Source organism: Herpailurus yagouaroundi, unplaced genomic scaffold (assembly GCF_014898765.1).
Source record: "Herpailurus yagouaroundi ecotype Mexico unplaced genomic scaffold, PumYag 221, whole genome shotgun sequence".
In the NCBI taxonomy this organism is placed as follows: domain Eukaryota; kingdom Metazoa; phylum Chordata; class Mammalia; order Carnivora; family Felidae; genus Herpailurus; species Herpailurus yagouaroundi.
In genome coordinates, this window is record NW_024412452.1 from 14,077,286 (window position 1) to 14,101,532 (window position 24,247).

Genomic DNA, 24,247 nt, shown 5'->3' on the forward strand with positions numbered 1-24,247 from the left:
TATTCCTCCCAACCAGAAAGTCCTTTTCCTTTCTTCACTGGGAAAGCTCATTCTTCAGGTCACAGTCAAATGATCTCTGCTTTTGTAAGTCTTCCCTGATCCCCTAGTCTGGGTTACCTCTCCTTGCTCTGTGCTCCCATGGAATCCCCAACTCTCCCCTTCCACACCACTTATCACACTGAGTATAACTTAGTCCTTTCCTGACTACTCGGTAGTAGTCGGGACTCCACCTCATTCATGCGAAATCCCTGCTGTGGAGCTTGGTGCTTGCTATGTAGTAGGAGTTCAAGATCTAATTGTTGAACGAGTGGGTGCACTCTGTCCTAGTCATGGTGTTGGTGGTTAAGGGGAGACAGGGAGAGGTGGAATCAGGAAGTGCAAAGAACATGAGGTAATTTGCGAGCACAGCACACTGTGCAGGAAAGCAGACCAGTGTGGAAGGAACACCAGTGGTTATGTCATCTCAGGCAGGATGTAGATGGAAAGGTGTTGGGAGGTGGGAGAGGGAGGAGGACAGAAAAAGAGGTGGTTGGTTGGCTGGCATGGATTCACCCTGCTTTCCAAAATTGGATCTTGTCCTACCTGCTCTTCAAGAGATCAAGACCACTCACGATCCCTACCCTCCTCTCCTGGCCTGGGGTGAGGACACAGGACAGCCAGGCAGCATAGGGCTGGTGGGGTCTAGTCTTTCCACTTCCACTAATTCCCTTTGTGACCCTGAATAGAGCAAGGACCTTATTATCCAAGCCTCATCTTCCCAATATGCAAAAAGGAGATAAGGTAAGGTGGTGGTAGGGAGAAACTAAGCAAATGTACTTGGGAGTGCTGGATGTTCCACAGGAGGCTGGCTCCTCTCCACACTGTGAATTCTGGAAGGCTATCTCTTGGGTCAGCTTTTGTCATCTATGATTCAACCCACACTTCTAGCCAGAACAGAACTCCTCATCAGCTGGGGTTAGGATGATTCTCAACCGAAGCCTATTGCAGAGTTGCAGGCTGTCCCTAGAGATGATCTTTCCCAATGCCCCCAGCTGGAGGGACAGGCTCGTGGCAGCCGAGTGGCTAGACATAAACATCGTGTTTGAGGAAAGTAGCAAACTTCCTGAAATGTTACGTACTTGGGTGCAATTCTGACTCTAGAACCAAGCCCTGCTCAATCCTGATTCTGTTTGGAAGGAAACAGTGAGGTCAGATAATTTGAACAGGGATGTCTTTATCACCCAGCCCTGTCTTGTTCAGCTTCTAGTATTTACTTCTCCTCTGCTTGCTATTTGCAACTTGAAACCAAGACATGAGCTTCTGTTGCTGCGGCTGTTTGGGAGATGAGGCAATTCAAACATGAAAGTCCTAAGAGGAGCTATAATATGGTGATGATGATGATGATGATGATGATGATGATGGGTGTGTGTGTGTCTGTGTGTGTGCGCACGCACGTGGAAAAAGGGAGGTTAAGTTGTGGGGGACTGGAACAGAGAGGTAGAGGGAGCAGAGGGAGGCAGGAGAGTCTTCAACCACATCAGCTGCCTCCCCATCTATTTAAAGGACCTCCTACTGTAGGGAAGGAGGTTGGTGCAAAAAAAAAAAAAAAAAAAAAAAAAAACCCTCAAGATGTATATTTGATGGTGTATTTTGCAGCATCAACTTTGGGTTTGACTTTTCTGAAAAAAGCTAACTGCAGCTTTTGGGTGCAGTTTGGTTTTTGCTGTGGACATAGGGTGTCTTGAACTTTTTCTCTTTTAAATTCAGGAGAGTGAGCCAAGAATTCCAAGTACTCATGTCCCTCTCCAATGAGACAGTGAAGGAAAGATTTCCAAGGGTGAGAACTGGATAAATACTACTGAGAATTCAAATATTCAGGGAAGGTGCTCTGCCAAAATAAATCACACCCTCTAGGAACATTTCCTATAATTTGCTTTTCTTTTCTTTTTCTTAAATGATCTACTCTTACAAAAGTTAAAAAAAAATTTTTTTTAACATTTATTTATTCTTGAGAGAGAGAGAGTGCATGCGAGCAGGGGAAGGGCAGAGAGAGAGACAGACACAGAATCCGAAGCAGGCTCCAGGCTCTGAGCTGTCAGCACAGAGCCCGACGCGGGGCTCAAACCCACAGACTGTGAGATCATGACCTGAGCCGAAGTCAGATGCTCAACTGACTGAACCACCCAGGTGACCCCCGATACTAAAATTTTTTTATCTCTTTCTCCATGCAATGTTGCAGCCGGTTTCAGACAATGCCATCTATGTCTTTTCATTCCCTGTGTCACCATTTAAATTCAAGCCTCATGATCCATGCTTGGCTCATCACAATAGCCTATTAACTGGTTCCCAACATTATTAGACCCACTGTTCCTGAGTTGTAGAACAATTTTCATCTGGCTGTTCTATAAGACAAGACATCTGTGGCCAAATATTATATATAAGTTACAAACGCTATTAATACCTAGTTAAACTTGTATTAGATAAAATGTCTTAAAATACAATATACTTTGGCACCGTAATATTTATCCCAGATGAAGATTAGCTCGCAATGGTAATAGAATTAGGTCCACACTTTTTAGTCTGACCTTCAAGGTGGTTAAATCTCATTCATGTGCACCCTGCAGCCTTAGGGGGACCATGTACTCCCTCCACTCCAGCCTGAGATGTGTCCTCACTGTCGGCCATGTGCACTTGTGGGCTGCATCCTGGTTCTGGAGACCTGTGACCTCAGCCCTTCCATATCCTGTCTGCTTGACTAAGTCCCAACTTGCCTCCAACACCAGGGCGAGTCCTTCCAGTCCCCAGGGAGGCCTCCTGTCCCCTTAGGCTGCCAGTGATTGCCCTTTCTCTGTTGCTCTCCTTGCCTTCAGCTCTCTCTTGGTCTGCCCAGGGAGTGACCTTGACCGCCATCTGTTCTATATCCTGAACCAGTCTTTGGTGTCACGACCACATCTCATGCTTGTCTGCGCTTTCCACAGAGCCCTTCCTGGCACCTCAGCAGCCATTTGCTGATAATGATCATACTTAGCCAACTGAGTGAATATTTCCAGCTTTTGGATTTGCCCTGTTCATTTTTTTTTTTTTTTAGTTTTTATTTATTTTAAGAGAGAGAAAGAGAGTGAGAGAGAGTGAGCAAGCATGAGTGGGGGAGAGGCAGAGAGAGCGAATTCTAAGCAGGCTCTGCACCATCAGCACAGAGCCCAATTGGGGCTCAAACTCATAAACAGTGAGATCATGACCTGAGCTGAAACCAAGAGCTGGATGCTCAACAGACTGAGCCACCCTCCATTTTATTTTCAACAATCAGTGTTGGCACAATAGAGTTTATTGGAGATGCAATGAAGCAAATTCAGAGGAAAACTAAAGGTAGGAGTTTCAGATGCAAAAGGTTTCTTTGTGAAAGGGAAATGAGACAAGAATTGCAGGTTTGGGGTGCCTGCTTGGCTCAGTCAGAGGTTATTTAAAAATAAAATCTTTTTTTTATTTTTTAAGATTTATTTAATGTTTATTTATTTTTGAGGGGGGGGGGCAGAGAGAGAGAGGGAGGCACAGAATCCGAAGCAGGCTCCAGGCTCTGAGCTGTCAGCACAGAGCCTGATGCAGGGCTCGAACTCACAAACCGTGAGATCATGACCTGAGCCTTACCCAACTGAGCCACCCAGGTGCCCCTTAAAAATAAAATCTTAAAAAAAAAAAAAAAAAGAACTGCAGGATCTAGGTGAACTTCTTAGAGTATGTCAACCAACCTTTTTATTCTGGATGCCCACATTATCAATTTTCACCAGCTTGTTTGGGTGTGTGTTAGAAATTTGATGTGCCCGCACATAAGCCAATCGGATCTGTGGTTTCACCAGCAAGCAACTCAAATGGGAATGTTTATTTCTTGACCCAGACATGCATCTGCTTTAAAATTGCCAATATTCAGGAAGGGATGTCTTATCAGCACACATAAAAGTTTTAAATTATTTTAATTGCTAAGGAAACAAAGTGATTTAAAAAATTATTTCCCCCTTATGCCTATAGGATAAAATGAAAGAATGCAATACTAACTCATCTGCAGTATGATCACAACTGAAGAAAGAAAAAAGATAAGATAGGGCAAAAACTCTATTAACTAAGCAAACACTTTTTTGGTGAGTATGAGAAATAGTGAAAAAAAATGTTGCCAGGGATGATCATATTGGGAGAAAGCACTGGACTGAGCAATATCTTCCAATGTTTATCTAAAGCAATGCTTGGGAGGAAACTAATTGCTTTCTGTGTTCAGATGGTGGGGGCCACCGCTAACCCACACAGTACCTTTGAATGAATCAGGAAAAGGCCTTCCTGTCTGAGGTGGAATGTGTGCCCGTACCGGGGAGCTTGTATGTGTAGCCGTGAACAGGCTGGCCCTCCGACATGGGCACAGCCTGCACTACTAGGCACCCGTGTGCCCTGCAAACAACTCCTCGGAAAAATGGAAGTGATCTTAAAAAGCAGGTCACCCAGCTGGTACATGGCAAAGCAATGGAGTGATTCCAGAATTGCTGCTTTAAGCTGATCCTGATCAAGAATAGTTATTGATGCCTCTTCTGTGGGACACGGTGCTACGTCACAGTATTTATATACGACAAGGATCCCATTGTTTAGTAACTTATACCGTAGCTGATTATAAACCGGTATGAAACTAGTTTGTTAGTAGTTGTTACGTATTATGGTTTTAACTTCTTTTTTTAATTTTTTTTATTTTTTTAACGTTTATTTATTTTTGAGACAGAGAGAGACAGAGCATGAATGGGGGAGGGTCAGAGAGAGGGAGACACAGAATCTGAAACAGGCTCCAGGCTCTGAGCTGTCAGCACAGAGCCCGACGCGGGGCTCGAACTCACGGACCGTGAGATCATGCCCTGAGCCGAAGTCAGCCGCTTAACCGACTGAGCCACCCAGGCGCCCCTACGGTTTTAACTTCTTAGAGCAGCGGGAGGCCTCCGGTGCCAAAACGAAACAAAAAGCCCCAAAGCAGTTAGCACTGCTCTTTAAGTGTTGTGGGTAAACTAGGTCATTATTTCCATTCTGTGTGTGAGAAATAAAACCTACAGCAATATGTTCAAGGGACCAGAAAGGGGGTTCGCTTGGGGGTGGAGTTTTGAAGTGAATTGCTTGTAACACTGCATCCGGAATTACTCATGTTTCTTGCATGCGGTGGAGACGTCCACCCTGGAACTAAAGAAAGCGCTGACCCACAAGAGCGACGGGATTCCAAAGGTATGGCTGGTTCTCCTCATCCGACCTTCTCAGGAACTCTGCCCTCGCTCACCCCTCTCCTCTAGCATCATCGTGGGAGAGACAGAAGTCATCAAATGGGTGCTGAGGCTTCCTGCCCTCTCACCCACACCTGAGAGCCCACCTGGGCTCTGCTACCTAATTCACATGGAAGAGTGGCCCTTCCTGGGCTCCAGGTCCTCTAAGCCCTGCTTTTAAGGGCTCCAGCCCATCAGTGAGCTCTTCTCCTCAACCTCTTCCTCTCTGGGCCTGTCATGAGCACTTAATCAAGCTCTAGTGCCCCATCTTAATAAAACGAAGAACACATTTCAATTCCAGCGCTATCCCAGCTACTGCTTTGGCTCTCCCCTCCCATTTTCCACAAAGCTTCCTTCCTGCCCCTTTCATTCCACCGAACCTAAGTCACCTAGGTCACCAAGGTCACCAAGGTCACCAAGGTCACCATAAGCTTGTGTAATTAAAGAACCGGTGCCAGCTTGTGTGTAAATTTTATAGCACTTGACACTGACCTCCTCAGTGATGTATCTTCTTCTCTCCGTTTCCATGACCCCAGACTCTCCTGTTGCACCTTTTCATTCTCTGGCTGGTCTCTTAGTTTTCTCTTATTCCCTTTTTCTTTCCCCACCCTGACTTAAAGGACATGGCCCTGGGGTTCACTGCTTAACCGATTTCTCTTCTCTGTCTACGCACACTCCCTAGTTCCCCATCTACTCACACTGGTCACAACTGCCATGCTGACGACTCCCAAATTTTTGCCTCCAGCTCCCAACTTTTACTGAGCAGAACTGCCTCCAACACAGGCGGGGACTAGCGTGAGGCCGGTGGGGCGTCTAGGGCACAGACCCGAAGGAGGTGTTCCTTCCGGGTCTCAGCAGGTGCCGGCCCTGAGAATGAGTGCCACCTGGCCCCATGCCTGGCCATCTCTGCCTGGAGATGCTCCCACAGTGCCTCAAACTTGCTAAGTTATGAGGCTAATTCTTCGTCTTCAGCCCCAAAGCTCTTGTCTTCCCGCCCTCATCCTGGTGGCATCACTGTTGGCTCAGACACACTCTGGGGGTCCTTCCTGACACTTCCTCCTCTCTCATCCTCCACAGCCAGCTGTTTACCAAATCCAGTCATTCTGGATGGAATCCAGACTCTCCTCGTTGTTCACCACTGCTTCTGTTCACCATCCCTCACTGCCACCATCTCCACGCTGCAGCCAGTGGGACTTTTCTAAAACACAAATCTGATCACTTCACTGCTTAAAACACTTGTGTAATTCTCCACTGTCCTCAGAGTGGGCCCCCACGACCAGCACCCCACGTGGCCTGCTGTCACTGCCTCACACTCTGTCTTCCAACATACCCCACTCTTGGTGTCTCCCAGAAAGACCCCTTTGGGTCCTTGTTTAAGCTTCCTTCTCACTAGGATAACTGTCCCTTTTTAACTCTCCCACTCGCAGCTTAAATGTCACTTCTAGAAGTCGGTTTTGATTCCAGTCTGGTGAAACGCCCTTCCTAGGTGTATCCCTCACACCCACATGAGGTGTATCCTTCATAGCTCACATGCTCATCTCCATCACACAGCCTTTCACATGGGCGATGTTTGGAGACTTGACTGTTGTCCCTGACCTTCAAGAGCGAGGACACTGCAAGTGAGCAGCCAGCACAACCACAGTGCTCGTCGCATAGAAAGTGCTCAACAAGGATCTGTCGAATGCATAAAGGACTTCAGGAATCCCTAGTCTCTGACCGTCCCGAATTCAAGCCCCTCATCTGCCCCTTACTAGCAGTGTGCCCTCCAGAAAGTTAATAACGTACCCTAAGCCCCAGTTTCTGCTCTGTAAACAGAGATCGACATCCTTCCCCAAGTTGCTCTGAATGGGTTTGTGCTTCTGTAAGCATCTGCAGTCGATACAATGCTTGACCCTTTCTTCTCTTCCAAGTCCTACATTCAACTCCAGGAAGCCAGAATTCAGTCCCGTTCTAATTGGTATCCCTAGTACCGGCCCTATGATGGGTTCCTAGTGGGAACATAATAGCTGTTTGATCAAAGAATGTTTGAGGGAAGGCAGCCAAGTTAAAGAGGGAAGAAGAAAGAGGCAACACAGGGAATGTGAAAAATGGAGAAAAGAGACAGAGAGAAACAGAAGGCAGACACTTTTCTCTGACTTGCTTATGTTATGGGAGGCTCATCTGCTTTCGAAGGACTGGGCTGAGCACACTCTCTGCCCTCAGAGATAACCTGCCCAGCTCACTCCAGCCTCAGCGACAGCAGGGAGACATGGTGCCCATGTGACTGGCCTAGCTCCCTTACTGGAAGCAGCTGCACAGACAGCAGCCTGAGGCTGGAGCTCCAGGAGAGGATTTCACAACCTCTGGGGCTGAGCTTCAAATAAGTTTCAAACGTTGTTTATGTACATTTATGTGTGTACTTTTCCTGGGTCTCTTCTGATTGCAAGGAGGCCCAGCCTTGCAAAACAAGCTCAGAATGTGCCTGAGTTTTTTGTTCTTGCTGATAGTCATGGAATGTACCGGCCTCCTGATGTCAGATCTGGGAGAAACCGAGGAGCTGAAAACAAAGAAGACATCCAACTCCAGTGGGTCCCTCCCAGAGCACGTGAAGTGGGATGGCTCAAACTGAGGTAAAAACAACTGGAGAGGGTTTAGACTGGTCCATATATTGATTGAATTCCATCCAGGAAAAAAAAAACCCAAACATGTGAGGCAGAGTTATATTTCCTTTTCTCCATCCTTTCCCCCTAAGCAGTAACAATAAGATAGTAGCCTGAATCCGTGTTAATCATCTTCCTAGAAGATGGGACTGGTGGAAGCCCATGAAGATGGTAATCATCCATTTCCCTTATGCCTGTCTCTGGAGCAGTGTGGACAGTTGCCTTCAAATTGGTGGAGAAGGAAAGAGAAGATGCAGTCTTGGATGAAAAATAGGGAATTGGACCAGATCACTGATTCTCCATCCCAGTTGCCATTAGAACCACCTGGGGAGCTTCTAAAATCCCAAATGTCCAGACCTCATCCCAGACAAGTGAAATAGAACCTTTGAGGTGGGATCCCAGTATCAGCGTTTGAATGCTCTTCAGGTTATCACAATGTGCAACCATGTTGAAAACCACCAGATTCCACGAACCCCGATTTCTGAAGCTCCCTTACATCTCTGTTTAAAATTAGGAGAGCCTTTCTAAATCAAGCAATTTCGGGGGGCTTTTTCCTGGTCTTTGCAAGTCTGAAGCCTTGGAATGTCATGTTCACATATGTGTTTTAGAAAGAGCATGGCATAGCTATATACTGGAAGCAGAGGGATGGTTTCAGCAAATGCTTAGCGAACTCTTTACATTGTAGGATCAGATGTGTTGCTGGCCTGCTATTTAAGTGGTTTCTTCTGGCACTTGATGTTGGATGTTGGCTCAGGGATTTCCTGGGGGTACCAAGGAACAATAGGACTGTGAGCCCACCCCGGAAAGAAGGAAGACAGGGTGATGGCAGACTGAAGGCTCATGTCTCCTGCTGTGGCCCCATTTGTGTTTTCCCTGACTTGGGGCTTGGACAGCTCTGAGGAGGTGGGCACCAGTCCCAGGGAAGGGTGTGGCTCTGGGCTTAGGCACCCCCAGCCCTCAACTCTGTGGTAGAGGCTGGAGGCACTCAGCCCTTTCGGCAGGCAGCCTCAAAGGCTCTGTTGGTGGGCCCCTGTCTGCATCTGTAGGGCTGGGGTGGGTTAACTGGGGAGGATGGGGCACACAGGAACAGAGAAGGAAGCATTGCCAGGTTTCTGTGAGGTCAACATGTGTTTGAAACCATTCAGAATGTAACTGAGAATGTAATTAGGTGATTTTTGTTTTTGTTTTTGTTTTAAAGGAAAAATTCAGAACCTGTGACTCTTGTTCACGAGCACATGCCTAGATGTGGTCATTTTGAGTTTATGGAAAATGTGGTCAGCCCCATAAATCAGTGCTGAGGAATTCTTACAGAGTCATTGCCATGCAAGTAATGGAGATCTGTAGGGAGTCTCCTACAGTTATGCAGGACAAAAAAGAATACACATGTAGACACAGCTATGACATAGTCCTCCCTCACCTGGAACTCTTTCCTGAGTTGCCACAAGGCAGCTTTGAATGCCCATTCCTTCCTAATCTGTGACCTTTGTTGTATAACTCTGTGTACATCAAGATGTCTGTGGCCATCGTTGTGTCGTGACCTACAAAGACACAGTTCTCTGCATCTGTTCCTCCCACGTGTCTTAACATTTTATCAGGATTTCTATAAAGCAAGCCCATTTAAAAGTAGGCTGGACAATCATAACTTGTGACAACGCTGAGCACATGGTTAAAGGTATCCTAATTCATAGACCTTCTGTACTTCAAGTCTATTATTTTGTGTGATTGGAGAATGAAAATTCAAGGTGGTATTGTGTTTCTCAAAAGTGTAAAGAACATCTTCAAGTGTTAATACAAACGTTTGGTCAAAATTAGTAAGCAAGAGATTCAGTTTAGGCGTGATTCATTGGAGGACATTCCATCGGTTTGCGTTCCATTGTTGGATTTATCCATTTAGCCTTTTCATGCCAAACAGTGTTGGTTCTGTATCTTATCCATGATAACATCCCCTACTCCTTCTCAGGTTGACTCAGCTTATGAATTTGTTTCTGCCAATCTGGTCAGTGGAGAATGGAACGTTAACAAATTTTAGTGGAGATGTTTTTCAGGTGCTCTGAAAAAAATGTTCTTGTACGCTTGACCAACATAGTCTGCCACGGAAAAATAGTATGGCTGAACCTGAGTTTAGGGTATCTTATTGTTTTTTTCTTGATCTGTTAGATGAGTCTCATGCATGCTAGAACAATTCCTTAATTTCCCACAGAAACCAGATGTATAACTTGTAAGGCCAAATACCACCCTGAGTACAAAGTTTATGGCCTGGGCTCATTTTTGTTAACTGGAGAGTTTGTACTTTAACATTTGCCATTGCAGTGTGTTCTTGTTGACTTTGACAGACAAAATACAAATTCCGTATGCCATGAGGGCCAAGTCAGCCCTGCATTTATATGACCTGGTTTCTTTTTGCCGCAACCTGGGGGCAGGAAAGCTAATTGCACAAGCTATGAAACTTTAGACCAAATCCCCTCAGCCACAAACCACTCGTTGTCATCAGTACAAAGGAAGAGGGGCCTGCCTAACAGGCTGTGCTCTTGAGTTTTACGAGCTGTGCCTCGTTGAACAGTGGGCAGGGTAAGTAAAGCTGTGGGCTTACCTGATACACGTCAGTTGCAATATGCTTTGAATTTTTGTATCAGCCCTTCACAGGCAGTAGAAAAGCGTGACGTAAATAATCATCATAATCACCATCGATTGAGCATTCCTAGGTGTTCAGCATTGGGCCAGATTCGTTACAAGTATCTTCTCCCAACAGCCACAGCATCATTTACTTTATAAAGATGGAGCTCAGAGAGGTTAAGTAACTTGCCTGGAATTTTCCCGCCAAGAAGGAAGTTCTCTACCTGATTTGAAAGGAATTTCAAATCGGACACCTTTATTTTGCTTTTGGGCTATGTGCCTGACATCCAGAGAAGTGGATGGAAGATGTGGTTTGCTGGTAGTTAAGGGAGGATTTCGTCCCAAGTTTGTTTTGTAAAATTTAGGGAGAAGACAGAGCAACAGTGTGATTTCAGCAGAACAGGATTTGTTTCCAGCACTGTTACTTTGGGAACAGAACAAGTTATTCAGTTTCTCCTGTCCTTCATTTTCTCATTCACAAAATGGAGATGGACTAGATGGTTCCTAGCGGTCTCTGCTGACTCCTCCTTTTCTGCCTCCTTGTAGTTGGAGACACTCTAAGCTTGGCCCTGACAGTTTTGGGGCAAATCCTTACCAGGGTAAAAGGACCTCCTGAGGTCTTAGACCAGTTGGGTCTGACACCTGCTGGAAGAGGGTGGATGTTTTCTGTGGCCTCCATTCCCTTGCCCCACCTTGTGGCTCTGGCATCTTGTACATCTTGTTGGTCACCACTGGCCACCGCTGCTGGGGAGCAGCAGGCCTCTCTCCTGGCACAGCCTAGGGAAGGGCCACTCCTGCCTCTTTCACTTGCTGTACCTACAACATAAGAAGCTCAAGTCCTAGGAAGTTTAACTCAACCTATTTCTGTCAAGATCCTTTCCAGAAAAGCAAGTCAACACTTAAGGTCTTGTAAAGAACCCAGAATTTTGAAAATTAGTATCTGATTTGTCACAACAGGAAATAACAGCTAGATTGATATATCTGGAGTTATTCTAGCTCACCAAATTCAGAGTGAGAGAGAAAAACAAAGTATGTATGACACCATTAATGAATCCTACCGTGTCTCCTGGCTGTGGACGCATCACAGACACACGATCATATCCTTTCCTTAGTAGGACCCACAAGGCATCCAGTTTTCCCTGAAAACACAAAACAAAACAAAACACCAAATGCATCAAGATTACAAGTGAAACCAGAGCAGTGGCCAACAGAGACATGTGGAACTTTCCATGCTTCTTCAGTCATGGGAACAACGTACCGCTGGCAATGTGGTCGTAACGGGATAAGTGACTCTCCAGGCCCTAAGTTCAAAATGGGGGCTGCAGGAGAGACATGTAACAAGACCCTGATGTGCATGCAGGATACATGCATGCGACTTCGGTACTGTCCCAAATTTGCTAACGCAGAGAAGTGCATTCAGGCTCTCAGCTTTTGCTCTCATTGCGTTTCTGGGCATATCCTCACACCAAAGTCAATCTTTTCAACTTCCACTGAAGTAGTAGTTTTTTCCTTCCCACTCAATGCCCAGAGTTCACAAATGAAACAATGATGACAAATTCAGGAAAACTACTAAACAGAACTATTGATGGGGCCAGACCAATTGAAGGCCCCTGGGATGCAGATCCCTGGGCTCACTCAGCACCTATGACTTGCTCAGGAATCCCAGGCTCAAGGGACAGATTACCAAAAATCTCAGAATACCCCAAATCACAACCCCTTTGGAGTTGTAGGTAATTGGCTGAATGTGAGAAGGGCGAGTCTGTGAGTGAAGTTTTCACAGCATATGATGAAGGGAAACTAATGCCTCTGGCCATTCTTGTCCCCTAGATGTGCTGAATGGAGGCTCATTTCCCCTGTCTCAAATACTAAAATGCAACAATGACATTTATTGAATTTTGCTCTCAGTATTAACCCTTAATATGTTACCTGCCATGGCAAAAGACTTTGCAGATGTGATTAAGTACAGGATCTTGAGATGGGAAGATTATCCTGGGTTATGCAGGTGGACCCTAAGCATGTGGGTCCTTGATAGAGGGAGGCGGGGGGCGGGGGGGTGGTCAGAGTCAGAGAAGTTGTGCCGACAGACACAGAGTCAGAGGGATTCCACGTGAGCGAGATTCAACCCACGGTTGTTGGCTTTGGGGAAGGGAGGGGGCCATAAACCAGTGAGTGTGGGCAGCTTCTAGTCTCTGGAAAAGACAAAGAGTCAGATTCTCCCCTAAAGCCTCCAAAAGAGACGCAACCCTGGCCTCGCCTTGATTTGAGCCCAGTGAGACCTGTTTTGAGCTTCTGACCTCCCGAACTGTAAAATAACAAAATTGTGTTGTTTGAAGTCACTAAGTTAGTGGTAGTTTGTTACAACAGCAATAGGAAACAAATACAGGCTTTATTAATCCCTGACGTACTCTATGTTTATTTGCCTATTGTCTGTCTCTGCCACCTGGAATGTCAATTCCATGAAAGCAGAGGTGTCACTGGGTTGTTAGTTGCTGTACCCCCAGCCCTAGTGCTCAGTAAATTTTGGTTGGATGAATGCGTGCATTCAGTGCTACTGAATAAGTGCTGGGCTAGGTGCTTCCACATGCGTCTTCTCCCAAACTCCCAAAGGATTATGGAGAGGAAATGGAAGGTCAGACTAACAACTAACTTGCCTAAAGCACAGAGCTGGTAAATTGGGAGGTGTGATTGGACCCTATGGCCGTGTAATTCCAGAGCTCATATACGTTCTATTATATTCCTTGTGCAGATCTTCTGGCTCGAGTACTTGGACTTAGATCCTTTAGAATAGGGTTTCTAAATGGTAGGTTGCAACCCTTCAATCCCTCATGAGACAGTTTTGTGTATTAGGACCAGAATTCTTAAGAAATAAAATAGAATAGGAAAGAGAATATTTGAGTCACTTGCACACGACGAAGATAACTATTATTTTGTGACAAATTTGTATCAGTTAAATGTGTATGGGTGTGTGTATATTGGTGAGTGTTTTAGCGCGCATTCAACGCACACATACTTATGTACTGAGCCAAACTGTATTTCCTACTGGGTCTCAGTGAGGCATGTTTGAAGATACTGATCTGGAAGAGGACTCTGAAGGATGGTGCTGAGAGGCTGGGGAAGTCCAGAGACTTCAAGTTCCTTGATACAAAGCTTTTGTAGAGGAAGCATCAATTTAAGAATGTCATCTCGAAGACTTCATGTTCTGGCATTCTCTTCTGGTGGGTTAGATTCAAATAAAATGTGCTCTTGAACTTCTATCAACTGTTGCTCAAGTTCTGTGGGTTAAACTTTGTCTTGCTAAGTGTTATGTTTTTCATCTCTTTTGGCAAAGTATTTACAAAAGCCTCTAAAAATATTTTGAAATGACTTTAGAAAGCTGGAGGGGACTGCTGCTGGGTTCAGCACGGTTTTCTGCATGAAACCATTTCAATCATCAGTTAAGTGTTTTCCTTGAAGGTTCCTTGGGGTAAGCATTTATATTTCAGGATGAAACCAGGTGGATTTCCTGGATGAATGCCTCTTTTTCTTTCCCTATTTTGGGGGGACTCCCAGTATTCATCCTTGTAAATCAGCCCACCCACAGCGTTCTGTGTGCTAATCACTCAACTGCTTGACAAATGAGGAGCAGTAAGATGGGGATGGGAAGAATATTTGCAGAAACTTAAATCTGAAGCTATGGGCAGAGCAAAAGAGCAGAGACCATCTGAATGCATAACACCATGAGAATCGGTAGTAAGGTTTTCTTGTGGCAACAGGTCATAGTGTGACGTTTAAGCCAAAAGTGACAATTCACACTGCCTGAGTTGGTATTTGGGGTCTGGCCCTCCCAGTTCTGCAGCTGTGGATGAGCTGTTTCATCTCCCTAAGCCTCACTTTTCTCATCTTTAAAATGGACACAATGGTACTATCTACCCTATCAGGTAACTACCCAATTAGATATTGAAGTTAGATACTTAGCTCAAAGAAAGTATTCGTTAAATGTTACCTATGATCATGGTAAAGTCATGAAAATGATCACTTGGGAGGCTCTGAAGAAAGATGGAAAAGAATGCAACATAGAGTGTAAGAAATCAGTAATGTGAACTTGACAAGCGTGTATCCATCCATCCTCCATTCTGTGCTCGGCCAACCCCTGCCCACTTCCTTCAGGCCACATTTCTCACTCCCCTCCAGCATGCTGTGGGCTGGCCTCTCTTGCAGCGTTTGGCCACAGTGCTTCACCAAGCTGCACTTGCTAAGGCCACCAATGGATCCCAACTGCCAAGTGCCTTGGCCACCGTTGGGTCTCATTTTTCTTTTTTAATTTTTTTTTTACATTTATTTATTTTTGAGAAACAGAGTGAGACGAAATGTGAGCGGGGGAGGGGCAGAGAGAGAAAGAGACACAGAATCTGAAGCAGGGTCCAGGCTCTGAGCAAGTGGCAGCACAGAGCCTGATGCGGGGCTCGAACCCACAAACTATGAGACCATCACCTGAGTCGAAGTCGGAGGCTCAACCGACTGAGCCACCCAGGTGCCCCAGCATTTTACTTGATTCTTAGATCTGATGCACTGGGCTTCTCCTTTCTTTACACTTTCCCTTGGCCTCAGTGCCATCAGCCTCTGCCTGCTCCTTCCTTCCTCCCCGGATAGGCCTTTTCAGCTTCTACCTGGTCCTCCCTTCAGCCCTCTTCAAGCCTCTCCCTCAGGCTGAGTGATCCACCTGGGAGGCTCTCACCTAGTCTCTGGGGTCAACTTCCATCTCTCTGCTGATGGCTCACAAATTCTACCTTCAGCTTAGTCCTCTCCTGAGCTCCCAGTCCAGTCACCTACCAAATCTTAGTTTTCATGCAGAAGTTATCACAGGTATTAAAAACGGAACTAGCTATCTTTCCCCAACCAGTTCCTCCTTTGGCATACCCTGCTTGGTTCCTGGCACTGCCGACATCCACATGGGCAAGCTGGACACCAGAGACTCACTGTCACCTCCTTGCCCTCTGCCACCTCCTCATATTCAACTCCAACCATGTCTTGTGGACTTTCTCTCTGTCACAGCTCTCCTGTCACTGCTTCCTGTCCATCCTGCCCCACTGTCTCCATGGCTACTGCCTGGCCCAGACCCTCATCATCTGTCACTCATCCTGCCAACGGTTTCCTGATTGGTCCTTTACCTCCAGGCACCCCCCCCCCCCCCAGTCCTCTCTCCTCTTTGATTAATGATGGATTTCATTGCTAGCTGTAATGGATGCTTTGCAGTTAATAAAATAAACCAGGAAACATCTTACTAGCAGTATGAATTTAGGCAAGTCACCTAACCTCTCTGTTCCTTAGTTTTTCCATTTGTAAATGGGAGTAGTAGTAGTTTCTACTTTTGAGGTTGTTGTAAAATAAAGGAGCGAGAGCGTGGTGTGTGGGAAGCCTCTGGAATTGTGCCCGGCCTGCAGTATGCATTTCACCCAGGTTAGCTGCTGTCCTTGGGTTCCTCTGGCCAAGGTGAGACCAGTTAGTTAGTTCCAGTTTTATTCCAGTTAGTTAGTGAGTTCTGGCGGTGCCACCAATGAGCCCAAAGTCCCACCTCTGTGGCATAGGACACCATCTGGGTAATCCACACACCCAACCTCTCCTTCTGCTCCCTCGTCAGCTTTTTATAGCTTTTTATGCAAGAGCTGAAGGAAGTTTTAGAAAAGTGGGTTTCTAACCAAGAAGAGGATACAAAATTACCCCCTAAGGTCAAAGAGAAGTGCATAACAAAAGCTGCTGGTGCCTTTATTTTTCTGAATGGAGGCAGAAAGCTGTCATTTCAAGACAGCAGCTAATGAGGTTTTTAATAATATCCCTTTGGGATGTGAAGAGCCTCAGGGGATTTTTCCAACGGTTCCTGGGATTTACCCGAAGTCTGGAGGTGGGAGGAAGGAGCCTTTGAGTTGACTCCCTATTTATCTCAGATTTGAGTGACCATGATGCACAGGCCTCTCCATAGGACCCAATTCAAGACATGGTCCCTCCCCAGGAGAAATGCCCAACTGCTTCTGTGAAGCTGGAAATAAAGATTTCCCTATTAACCTTGGGACCCTCTGTCAGAATATATTAGCTGGAATTTAAATATAGCTTTCTTTCATAGGACATTGATACATTTTCACTATAAAATGAGAAATTTACCAATTTCAGGCTTCCGCACTGCACCTCATGCTCAGACTACCTTCCAATCCACAAAGGCAAGCAAACTGGGAGTTCTAGGTCAACTCTCCATTTTGTTTCTTCCTAAACAATAAGGCAGGGTGGGGAATGTTTACGCAGCCGTCATTCAAAGCATCGTGGTGCCTGGGGTTTGGGGCTGAGCTTCTTTTTCTCTCCTTTTTAAAAAATTTGGCCAAGCAGCAGCTGTGTCTTCTCTTCTGGGTTGTCTGCCTGAGCTGTTTGTAAGTTAGTCAGAGGTGGAGAATTTTGAGTGTAGGTCAACGATAGAGCTGTTAGAGACTAACATCTGAATTTTTACACCTTAAAATCTATGGTAAATATTGCAGCCCATGCTTCTCCTCAGATGAAATGAATTAATGCATAACGTTGGAAACACACACACACACACACACACACACACACACACACACACACTAGCACACACTCACACAGGGTGATTTTTGTTTTGTTCTTTTTTTAGTTTTGGTCTTTGTTTAAAAAAAGTTTGGAGCCATTATAAAAAGTAGCCAGAAAGGGATAAAAAACGTCTGTTTAACATCAACAGCCCATCTGACAATACTTAAGGCTTTGGTATGTCTTACTGGGCTACATAGGGCTCCATCCAGCATGGTTTCATGACTGAATGCTGCTTGATTATAAGGTCAAGGTGCTGTAGGCCAGGGATGAAGGTTGGCCTGACAGAAAATGAAGAGAACAGAAGACCCCCCCCCCCCCCCCCCCCCAGGCCTCACAATGAGTATGACCTAACCCTGCCCCTTCATGGTCTGGCTCTCGTGCAAAGAACAGCCAGTCTTCCTGGCCATCCAGGGTCTGGCTTTTGTCCTTCAGCTGTCACTTCTGCCATTTTCAGTCCTGTGGAGGAGCTACTGGAAAGGGAGAAAATGGTTTCTCTAAAGGCTGCAAGCCTTCCAGCAAACCTGAAAACAGTCCTGGTTTTAATCTATCTGGAGGCCGTATATCTGGGTATTACTTCACTTGTCTGAAATGGTCAGTCCCAATTTAATGAGAAGCATGGGGTACTGTAAATCCAGGGGGTGAAAACGGAGCAAAGGAAAATTAAGGCCGAATATCGGAAAATTTCCTGGTCATGAGCCTGGAATGAGGAAAGGGTCAAGTGTGGTTGCTGTGGTCAGTGCCCTAAATCAGACTGGGGAATGGGGGAGAGAAGCCCGATGTGGACTTCGTCTCTTGATGAGTTCCTCCTGGGTTTGCTTAGCAGATGCGCTCACCTGCCTCTCTGCTTCTCATATCGATTTTATAACGTGCATGAAAAAAGTGAGTCGAATGCAATACATTTAAAGATGTGTATGATTCTGACCACTTTCCCTGGGGAGCTAAGTCTTTCCAGTGTCTCTTGAAAGTTTTACATGGGGTGGGAGTGTTCTCCCTATTTATAGTGGGGGCAGAGAATGGACTGGTCATTCTGCATGAGCTGCATGCCCCCATCCACTCTCTGCCTTTCTCTGTCCTCCCAGCTCTATGCCCCAGAGGCCTGACTTCTACAGAAAACACCACCTGGTTGCCCTTTGGTTTGGCCGATAGGTGTACCAGAAGGAGATGAGGGCAAGATGAGGGCAAGATGAGGGAGAGGTCGGGGCATTTATCTCTTCTGTTCCCTCCCTGACCCCCTGCCTTCCTCGGTGGCTGCATTTTTAGGAGAGGGATCTGTAAACATTTTCTGTAAAGGGCATAGAGTAAATATTTTAAGCTTTGTAGCTTGAGGCAAACTCTAGGGTATTATATAGGAACTTACAAAACCATTTAAAAATAATAAAAACCACTCTTAGTTTGTGGGTCATATAAAAAGCAGGCGGTAGGGCAGATTTAGATTGCTGATTCCCTTGCTATGGCCACAGCTCCCACTGGGTGGCCTCTTCTGGTCACTGGCTCAAATGATACCATCTCCCGTCCTTATCCTTCAGGCCTAGGGAGGTAACAGCTCTCACTGGTTGCCAGTCCCTGAATCCCTGGCCATCTCTGTGGGTTCTCTTAACCCTGCCCTCACCAAAAGTTCAACCCTCTTGAGTGTGCTTCTATTTCCTGCCCAGACTGTGACAAATCCAGCGAGAGGGTTCATCAAAGGGAAACAGAGTTTACAGCACTATGTGAGGCTAAATGTTCTTCCAAGGCCCAGTGACATCCGCAGGCACCATAGCTAAGATGGGGCTCATCATGGAGCATGAAACTTGTTAAACAATATGAATGCTGACGTTCTGGGAGCAAGTCTGCCCTTCTTCTTGAGAGACAGTATACAATTTTACTTTTGAATTCCTTTCTGTGCTTCTATTCTGAAACCTCCTTGTTCTCACCCTTCCCTCAACACATAAGGTGACCTCTTTTTCTCTCCTCCCCTCAAAGGGATGGCAAGAAGAATGTCACCTTCTTTGAACTGATGGTACCAAAGCGATCTGTGCACGTCACAGGAGATAGTCTCACCAGCAGGACACTCTGGGAGTGGTTTTGTAATTAAACTTATGTGTCAGCTCTGTAACAAGAGATGGCAGAGTCCCTGTGCTATGCCAGGTACAGTGCTGTTTCCTGCAGGTTCAAAGATGAGTTAAGCAGAAGTGGTGCCCCCAGGGGGTCAAATCTGGTGGAGAGAAGTCTCACACATGAGCAATCACACTAGCGGACTATTGTATAGAGGGAGCTGAGCAGGCCTTGGCTTGAGCTGCTCCACCAGCAGGAAGGCAAAGTGACCGTTCCCATGTCAGAGTATGACAGTACTGCTGAGGGGCTGTGCCTGTCCACCGACATCACACGTCTTTCCCATCTGGCTGTCCGGGGCTTCCTTGACACTCAGATTCTCAACCATTTAACATTAATCCCGCCGTTGCGTCTGTGGTAGAAATAGGCTATGAAATCTAACGTGGGCCTCCTTGCAGAGACTTCTGACAAATTGCTGAGGTGTGGTCATGATCTTTTGGCCAGGTGCCAAGGTTCCTGCCCTCAGGGAACCTTCTCTACGGCAGTGTGGCTGGAACCTTAGGTGACAATTTTTTTTTTTAAATTTTTTTTACATTTATTTATTTTTGAGAGACAGAATGAGACAAAGTGAGAGTGGGGGAGAGGGCAGCGAGAGAGGGAGACACAGGATGGGAAGCAAGCTGCAGGCTCTGAGCTGTTAGTACAGAGCCCGATGCGGGGCTCAAACCCACAGACTGTGAGATCATGCCCTGAGCCGAAGTCGAACGCTCAACTGACTGAGCCACCCAGGTGCCCCTTTGGTGACAATTTCTTTTTTTTTTTTTTCTTTTTTTTTTTTCAACGTTTATTTATTTTTGGGACAGAGAGAGACAGAGCATGAACGGGGGAGGGGCAGAGAGAGAGGGAGACACAGAATCGGAAACAGGCTCCAGGCTCCGAGCCATCAGCCCAGAGCCTGACGCGGGGCTCGAACTCACGGACCGTGAGATCGTGACCTGAGCCGAAGTCGGATGCTTAACCGACTGCGCCACCCAGGCGCCCCTGGTGACAATTTCTTAAGTGGGCTTGTTCAATCCCAGATGGCTGGGCCCCACCCCTGAAGTTGTTGATTCAGTACATCTGGGTTGGGCCTGAGAATGTGCATTTCCAACAAGTTCCTGGGGGATGTTGATGTTGGTGGTCCAGGGACCACACTGTGAGAACCAGCAGTGGGACACAATGACTAAGGAGGAGGCTCATGAGCAGAGGCTGTGGAGGTAACGATAATTGGGGGCCACAGAGGGGTGTGGCTTAGGGAGTTTTGATGTTAGAAAGGGAGGCACTGGGGGGAAAAGGAGTTTCACCGAGAAAAAGCAAAGCAAGTTGTGACAGACAGCCTGTGTGCCTATGAAAGCCTTTCGTGAGAGTAAGTCATTAGGCCTGGGAATCTGTATTTTTAAAGCTCTCAGGGTGATTCTGATACTCAGCCAGGGTTGAGAACCTCTGTATACTTAGTATCTGGCAGTACCCAGCACATACTAGGTACACAACAAACGCTCGTTGATGCTAACTCCAAGTGGGTGTTGGGAATGTTTTTAGACGTATGCATCCAGTTGTTTATATTCCTATTTACTTCATAAAACTCAGTCCTAAACCACTGGTTGATGGAGGAATAACATTCTCTCAAGCAGAAATTGGGTTCTTCAAACAGAATTAATGTTCTTTCAAAGTCCAGGATTACAGAAATGAAAACCTGGCGATAACCAAATATGTCATGTTAGTCACAAGGTACAGATGCCTAAAAACGACCTAATAGAAAATTCCCTTTCTTCTTCATCTCTGAGGTTCTACTTGGCTCCTTCCTGTCTGCACATGCATGCACGCCATTGCATGTTCTGCATTAGAAAATAATTAGAAGCAACCAGCTGTTAGTCAAGCAAGCTACATCTCGCCCACATCTTTCCAGAGTTCAAGCCATTGGCGGGGGTGGGGTGAGGGGGGGGGGGGTGGGGGGGGGTGGGCGCACTTATCTTAAAAAAGAATCTCCTTGCTTTAAACACAGCAAACCAAAATGAAAACACACTGCAATTAGTGTGAGCATGAGCCAGCTTGGCTGAGAAGAGACAATTACCAATGAAATGTCACTCCATTGTTTAAAATGGTTATTTCTTTTGCGGCGCCTGCGTGGCTCAGGCAGTTAAGCGTCCAACTTTGGCTCAGGTCATGATCTTGCGGTTTGTCAGTTCGACCCTGCGTCGGGCTCTGTGCTGACAGCTCAGAGCCTGGAGCCTGCTTCAGATTCTGTGTCTCCCTCTCTCTCTGCCTCTCCCCTGTTCATACTGTCTCTTTCTCTCTCTCTCTCAAAAATAAATAAACAATAAAGACAATTTTTAAAAAATGTATTTCTTTTGATTTCATAGGAGAAGTGCTGCTCTAAAATTAGCAAATAACTGGGGTGCCTGGGTGGCTCAGTCTGTTGAGCATCTGACTTCGCCTCAGGTCATGATCTCACTGCTCAGCTCGTGAGTTCGAGCCCCATGTCGGGCTCTGTGTTGACAGCTCAGAGCCTGGAGTCTGCTCCGGATTCTGTGTCCCTCTCTCTCTCTGCCCCTCCCTCACTCATGCTCTGTCTCTCTTTCTCTCAAGAATAAATAAAACATTAAAAAAATTTTTTTTAAATTAGCAAATAACTCAGTGAATGATGATGAGTAGTATTTTTGCTCTTACTGGAAGAAGGGTAAGACTGTGTGGGTGCATGTGTATATGTGCGTGATGCGAGCTGGCTCTTAAACTGGGTCCTTCTGACTTGAGGCCTTGGAATTGGCCCAGTTTCTGTTTGCAGTATAGAAATAGAGGAAGAACAAGAGGAAGAGAAAAGAAGTCTTCAGGAAGCACTAGCTACCTTCTATAGCTGAAATTCCCTAATAAGCTGAAGAGATTTAAGCTCTGGAGATATACAGGGGAAGAGAGATAGTGGAGAAAAGAAAAGGCGGGGGGGTGGTGGTGGTGGTTTTGCTCACAGACAGGACGAGTGAGTCCTAAATCCATGGCCAACACATGACGCACTGGCGGGAAGCTTGGAGAAAGGGGAATTGGCTTGTGTTATGGCAAGAGGAAGAGAGATAAGGCATCAAGAGGAATGCTGCCATTTTTGTTAGATAGTGGAACTGTCTACCAATGAAGCTGAGAGATGTTACAGGAATTTATGTGATCTTCTGGGGTCACTACTCCAGTCTCTTGACTCATAGTCCACTTGGATTCTGCTAGTTTGCCATGGTGATTTTTAAAAAATGTTTATTTATTTTGAGAGAGAGAAGAGAGAGAGTGAGCATGAGTGGGGGAGCAGCAGAGAGAGAGAGAGAGAGAGAGAGAGAGAGAGAGAGAGAATCCCAAGCAGGCTCCATGCTGTCGGTGCAAAGCCTGATACCGGACTCGATCCCACCAACTGTGAGATCGTGACCTGAGCCCAAACTCAGAGTCAGACGCTTAACTGAACCATGAGGCACCCCAGCCGTGGTGATTTTAAAAAGCCTAGTTTCAACTTTGATAATGTAGAAATAGAGAAAATAAGTACGTGTACTTTTAAGCATTTTATCAGGATCATTTTATCAGGAGAGATGATGGGTTTCTGAGTAGAAAGGGACACACCTTGATTGGCGAGTACCACTTCCGGGGGGAAGAGGGCCGACGCATGTTGTTGTTGAGATTTCGAGGTTCGGGGAATTCGTACTCCTGCTCTGGCATCTTGACTCTCGCATTCTTTGCTTTTTCCAACTTAGCACCTTCTTCTGTGGAACCCTTTTCTCCCCAGCGAACCTACAATAAATAACATATAATAAAACAAAATGACAAAATACAGTAAAATGCCTCTGGAGATGGGCATCATACGTACATGTGTGATATGCAATGTGAGTGCTACCCACTCCCCAATTCCTTTGGGTTTTTAGGGTCAGGGAAGAGGAGGGTGTGGAAAAAGGGAAAGAGAGAGGTTTGAAGGGGCAGGGAGAGCAAATCACACAGATGGATGTTTAGGGGAGGAATTATCCAGACTGGGGACAGCATGTGCAAAGGCCCTACAGGCCCAGGAAAGAACTTTGCACTGTATTCCAGTGGGAGAGGAAACCACTGAGGTGTTTGAGCAGATAAACAAATTACTGTAAGTGGTGGGCAAGATATGGGGGTGCACAGTTAAAGGGGTGTACCTGCCATCTCTCCATCTGACGCCTTATAATCCAAATTCCCACCAGACCTCAAGTATGAGCTTTCACCACTTTTATCTGGTTTTCCATCACGGAGTAGTCGGCACAGAGATATGAGTACTTGAAGCTGTATCTTACCTCCATCCTTTTAATGCCTCCAACGCCTCGCCCACCATAGTAAGACGCATCTACAGTAGGCCACTTTTTTTTGGGCAGACCATCGTCATCTTCTTCCTGCAGAGAGATTGTCATATATGAAGGAAGCAAAGCACCACTGCTGTATGTACGTGTCCACTTTGGCAAAGTGGATGGGAATCGACTGCCTGGGTTAAACCTCAGAGCTTCCTAGGCCGTCTGTGGGGCAAGTCACTTAAGCTATCTGAGTCTATTTTCCTTATCAGTAAAGCGGGGGTAAAAGCACTCCTGCCTCCTTAGGTTGTAGCACAATCCAGGAACCCATTCTCTGCTGCATCTCTACTCTTTCATAGGGCGGTTCACCTAATCCCATCTACATGCTGATGACTTGTGTTTCTATCTTTATCCCCGATTCCTCTGAACCCAACTCCTGACTCGACATTGACATCTCCCTTCAGGGGACTAATAGCCATCTCAGTAGTACCACGTCAAAGAGGAGTCTCCCCATCATCTCCTCATCTTAAACTTGCTCGTCCTGCAGTATTCCCCACTGCCTGGAGTCACCCTTGAACCCCCCCTCCCCCCACCTCATCTCAATTTGTCAGCAGATTCTGTTGACCTTAGTTCTAAAAGACCCCACAGCTATGACTTCTCCACCTCCACCTCCATCCCCACCCCACCACACTGGTCCCAAGCCCCCTCGGCTTTCTGTAGGATACTGCAGTAGCCGCTGACTGGCTTCTCTGCTGTGCTCCTCGCCTACAATCCGTTCTCCACAAAGCAGCAGAGGAAAATCCAAACCCAGCTCTGCCCTGTGAGCTCT

The 24,247-nt window shown here is 46.2% G+C and overlaps 2 protein-coding genes across 4 annotated transcripts in view; one reads left to right on the forward strand and one right to left on the reverse strand.

Annotated features, from left to right (window-relative positions):
- GKN2 (gastrokine 2) overlaps nucleotides 1-24,247 on the forward strand; it is a 322,064-nt gene that overhangs the window by 82,844 nt on the left and 214,973 nt on the right. The window contains exon 1 of one of the 2 annotated variants that reach the window (XM_040458668.1): nucleotides 7,772-7,867. The exons of the other annotated variant lie outside the window; for it this stretch is intronic. The gene's annotated coding sequence lies outside the window, so the exon portion shown is untranslated. Of the gene's footprint in view, nucleotides 1-7,771; nucleotides 7,868-24,247 lie in introns of those variants that run through there. 2 annotated transcript variants of the gene reach the window in all.
- ANTXR1 (ANTXR cell adhesion molecule 1) overlaps nucleotides 1-24,247 on the reverse strand; it is a 216,804-nt gene that overhangs the window by 37,855 nt on the left and 154,702 nt on the right. Inside the window, exons 15-18 of one of the 2 annotated variants that reach the window (XM_040458663.1) lie at nucleotides 23,428-23,523; nucleotides 22,739-22,906; nucleotides 11,569-11,649; nucleotides 7,204-8,696 (exon numbers count right to left, since the gene is read on the reverse strand). In XM_040458663.1, coding sequence (XP_040314597.1) covers nucleotides 8,502-8,696; nucleotides 11,569-11,649; nucleotides 22,739-22,906; nucleotides 23,428-23,523 — 540 coding nt within the window. In that variant the 3' untranslated portion in view covers nucleotides 7,204-8,501. Of the gene's footprint in view, nucleotides 1-7,203; nucleotides 8,697-11,568; nucleotides 11,650-22,738; nucleotides 22,907-23,427; nucleotides 23,524-24,247 lie in introns of those variants that run through there. The other variant, XM_040458662.1, reaches the window with a different exon arrangement.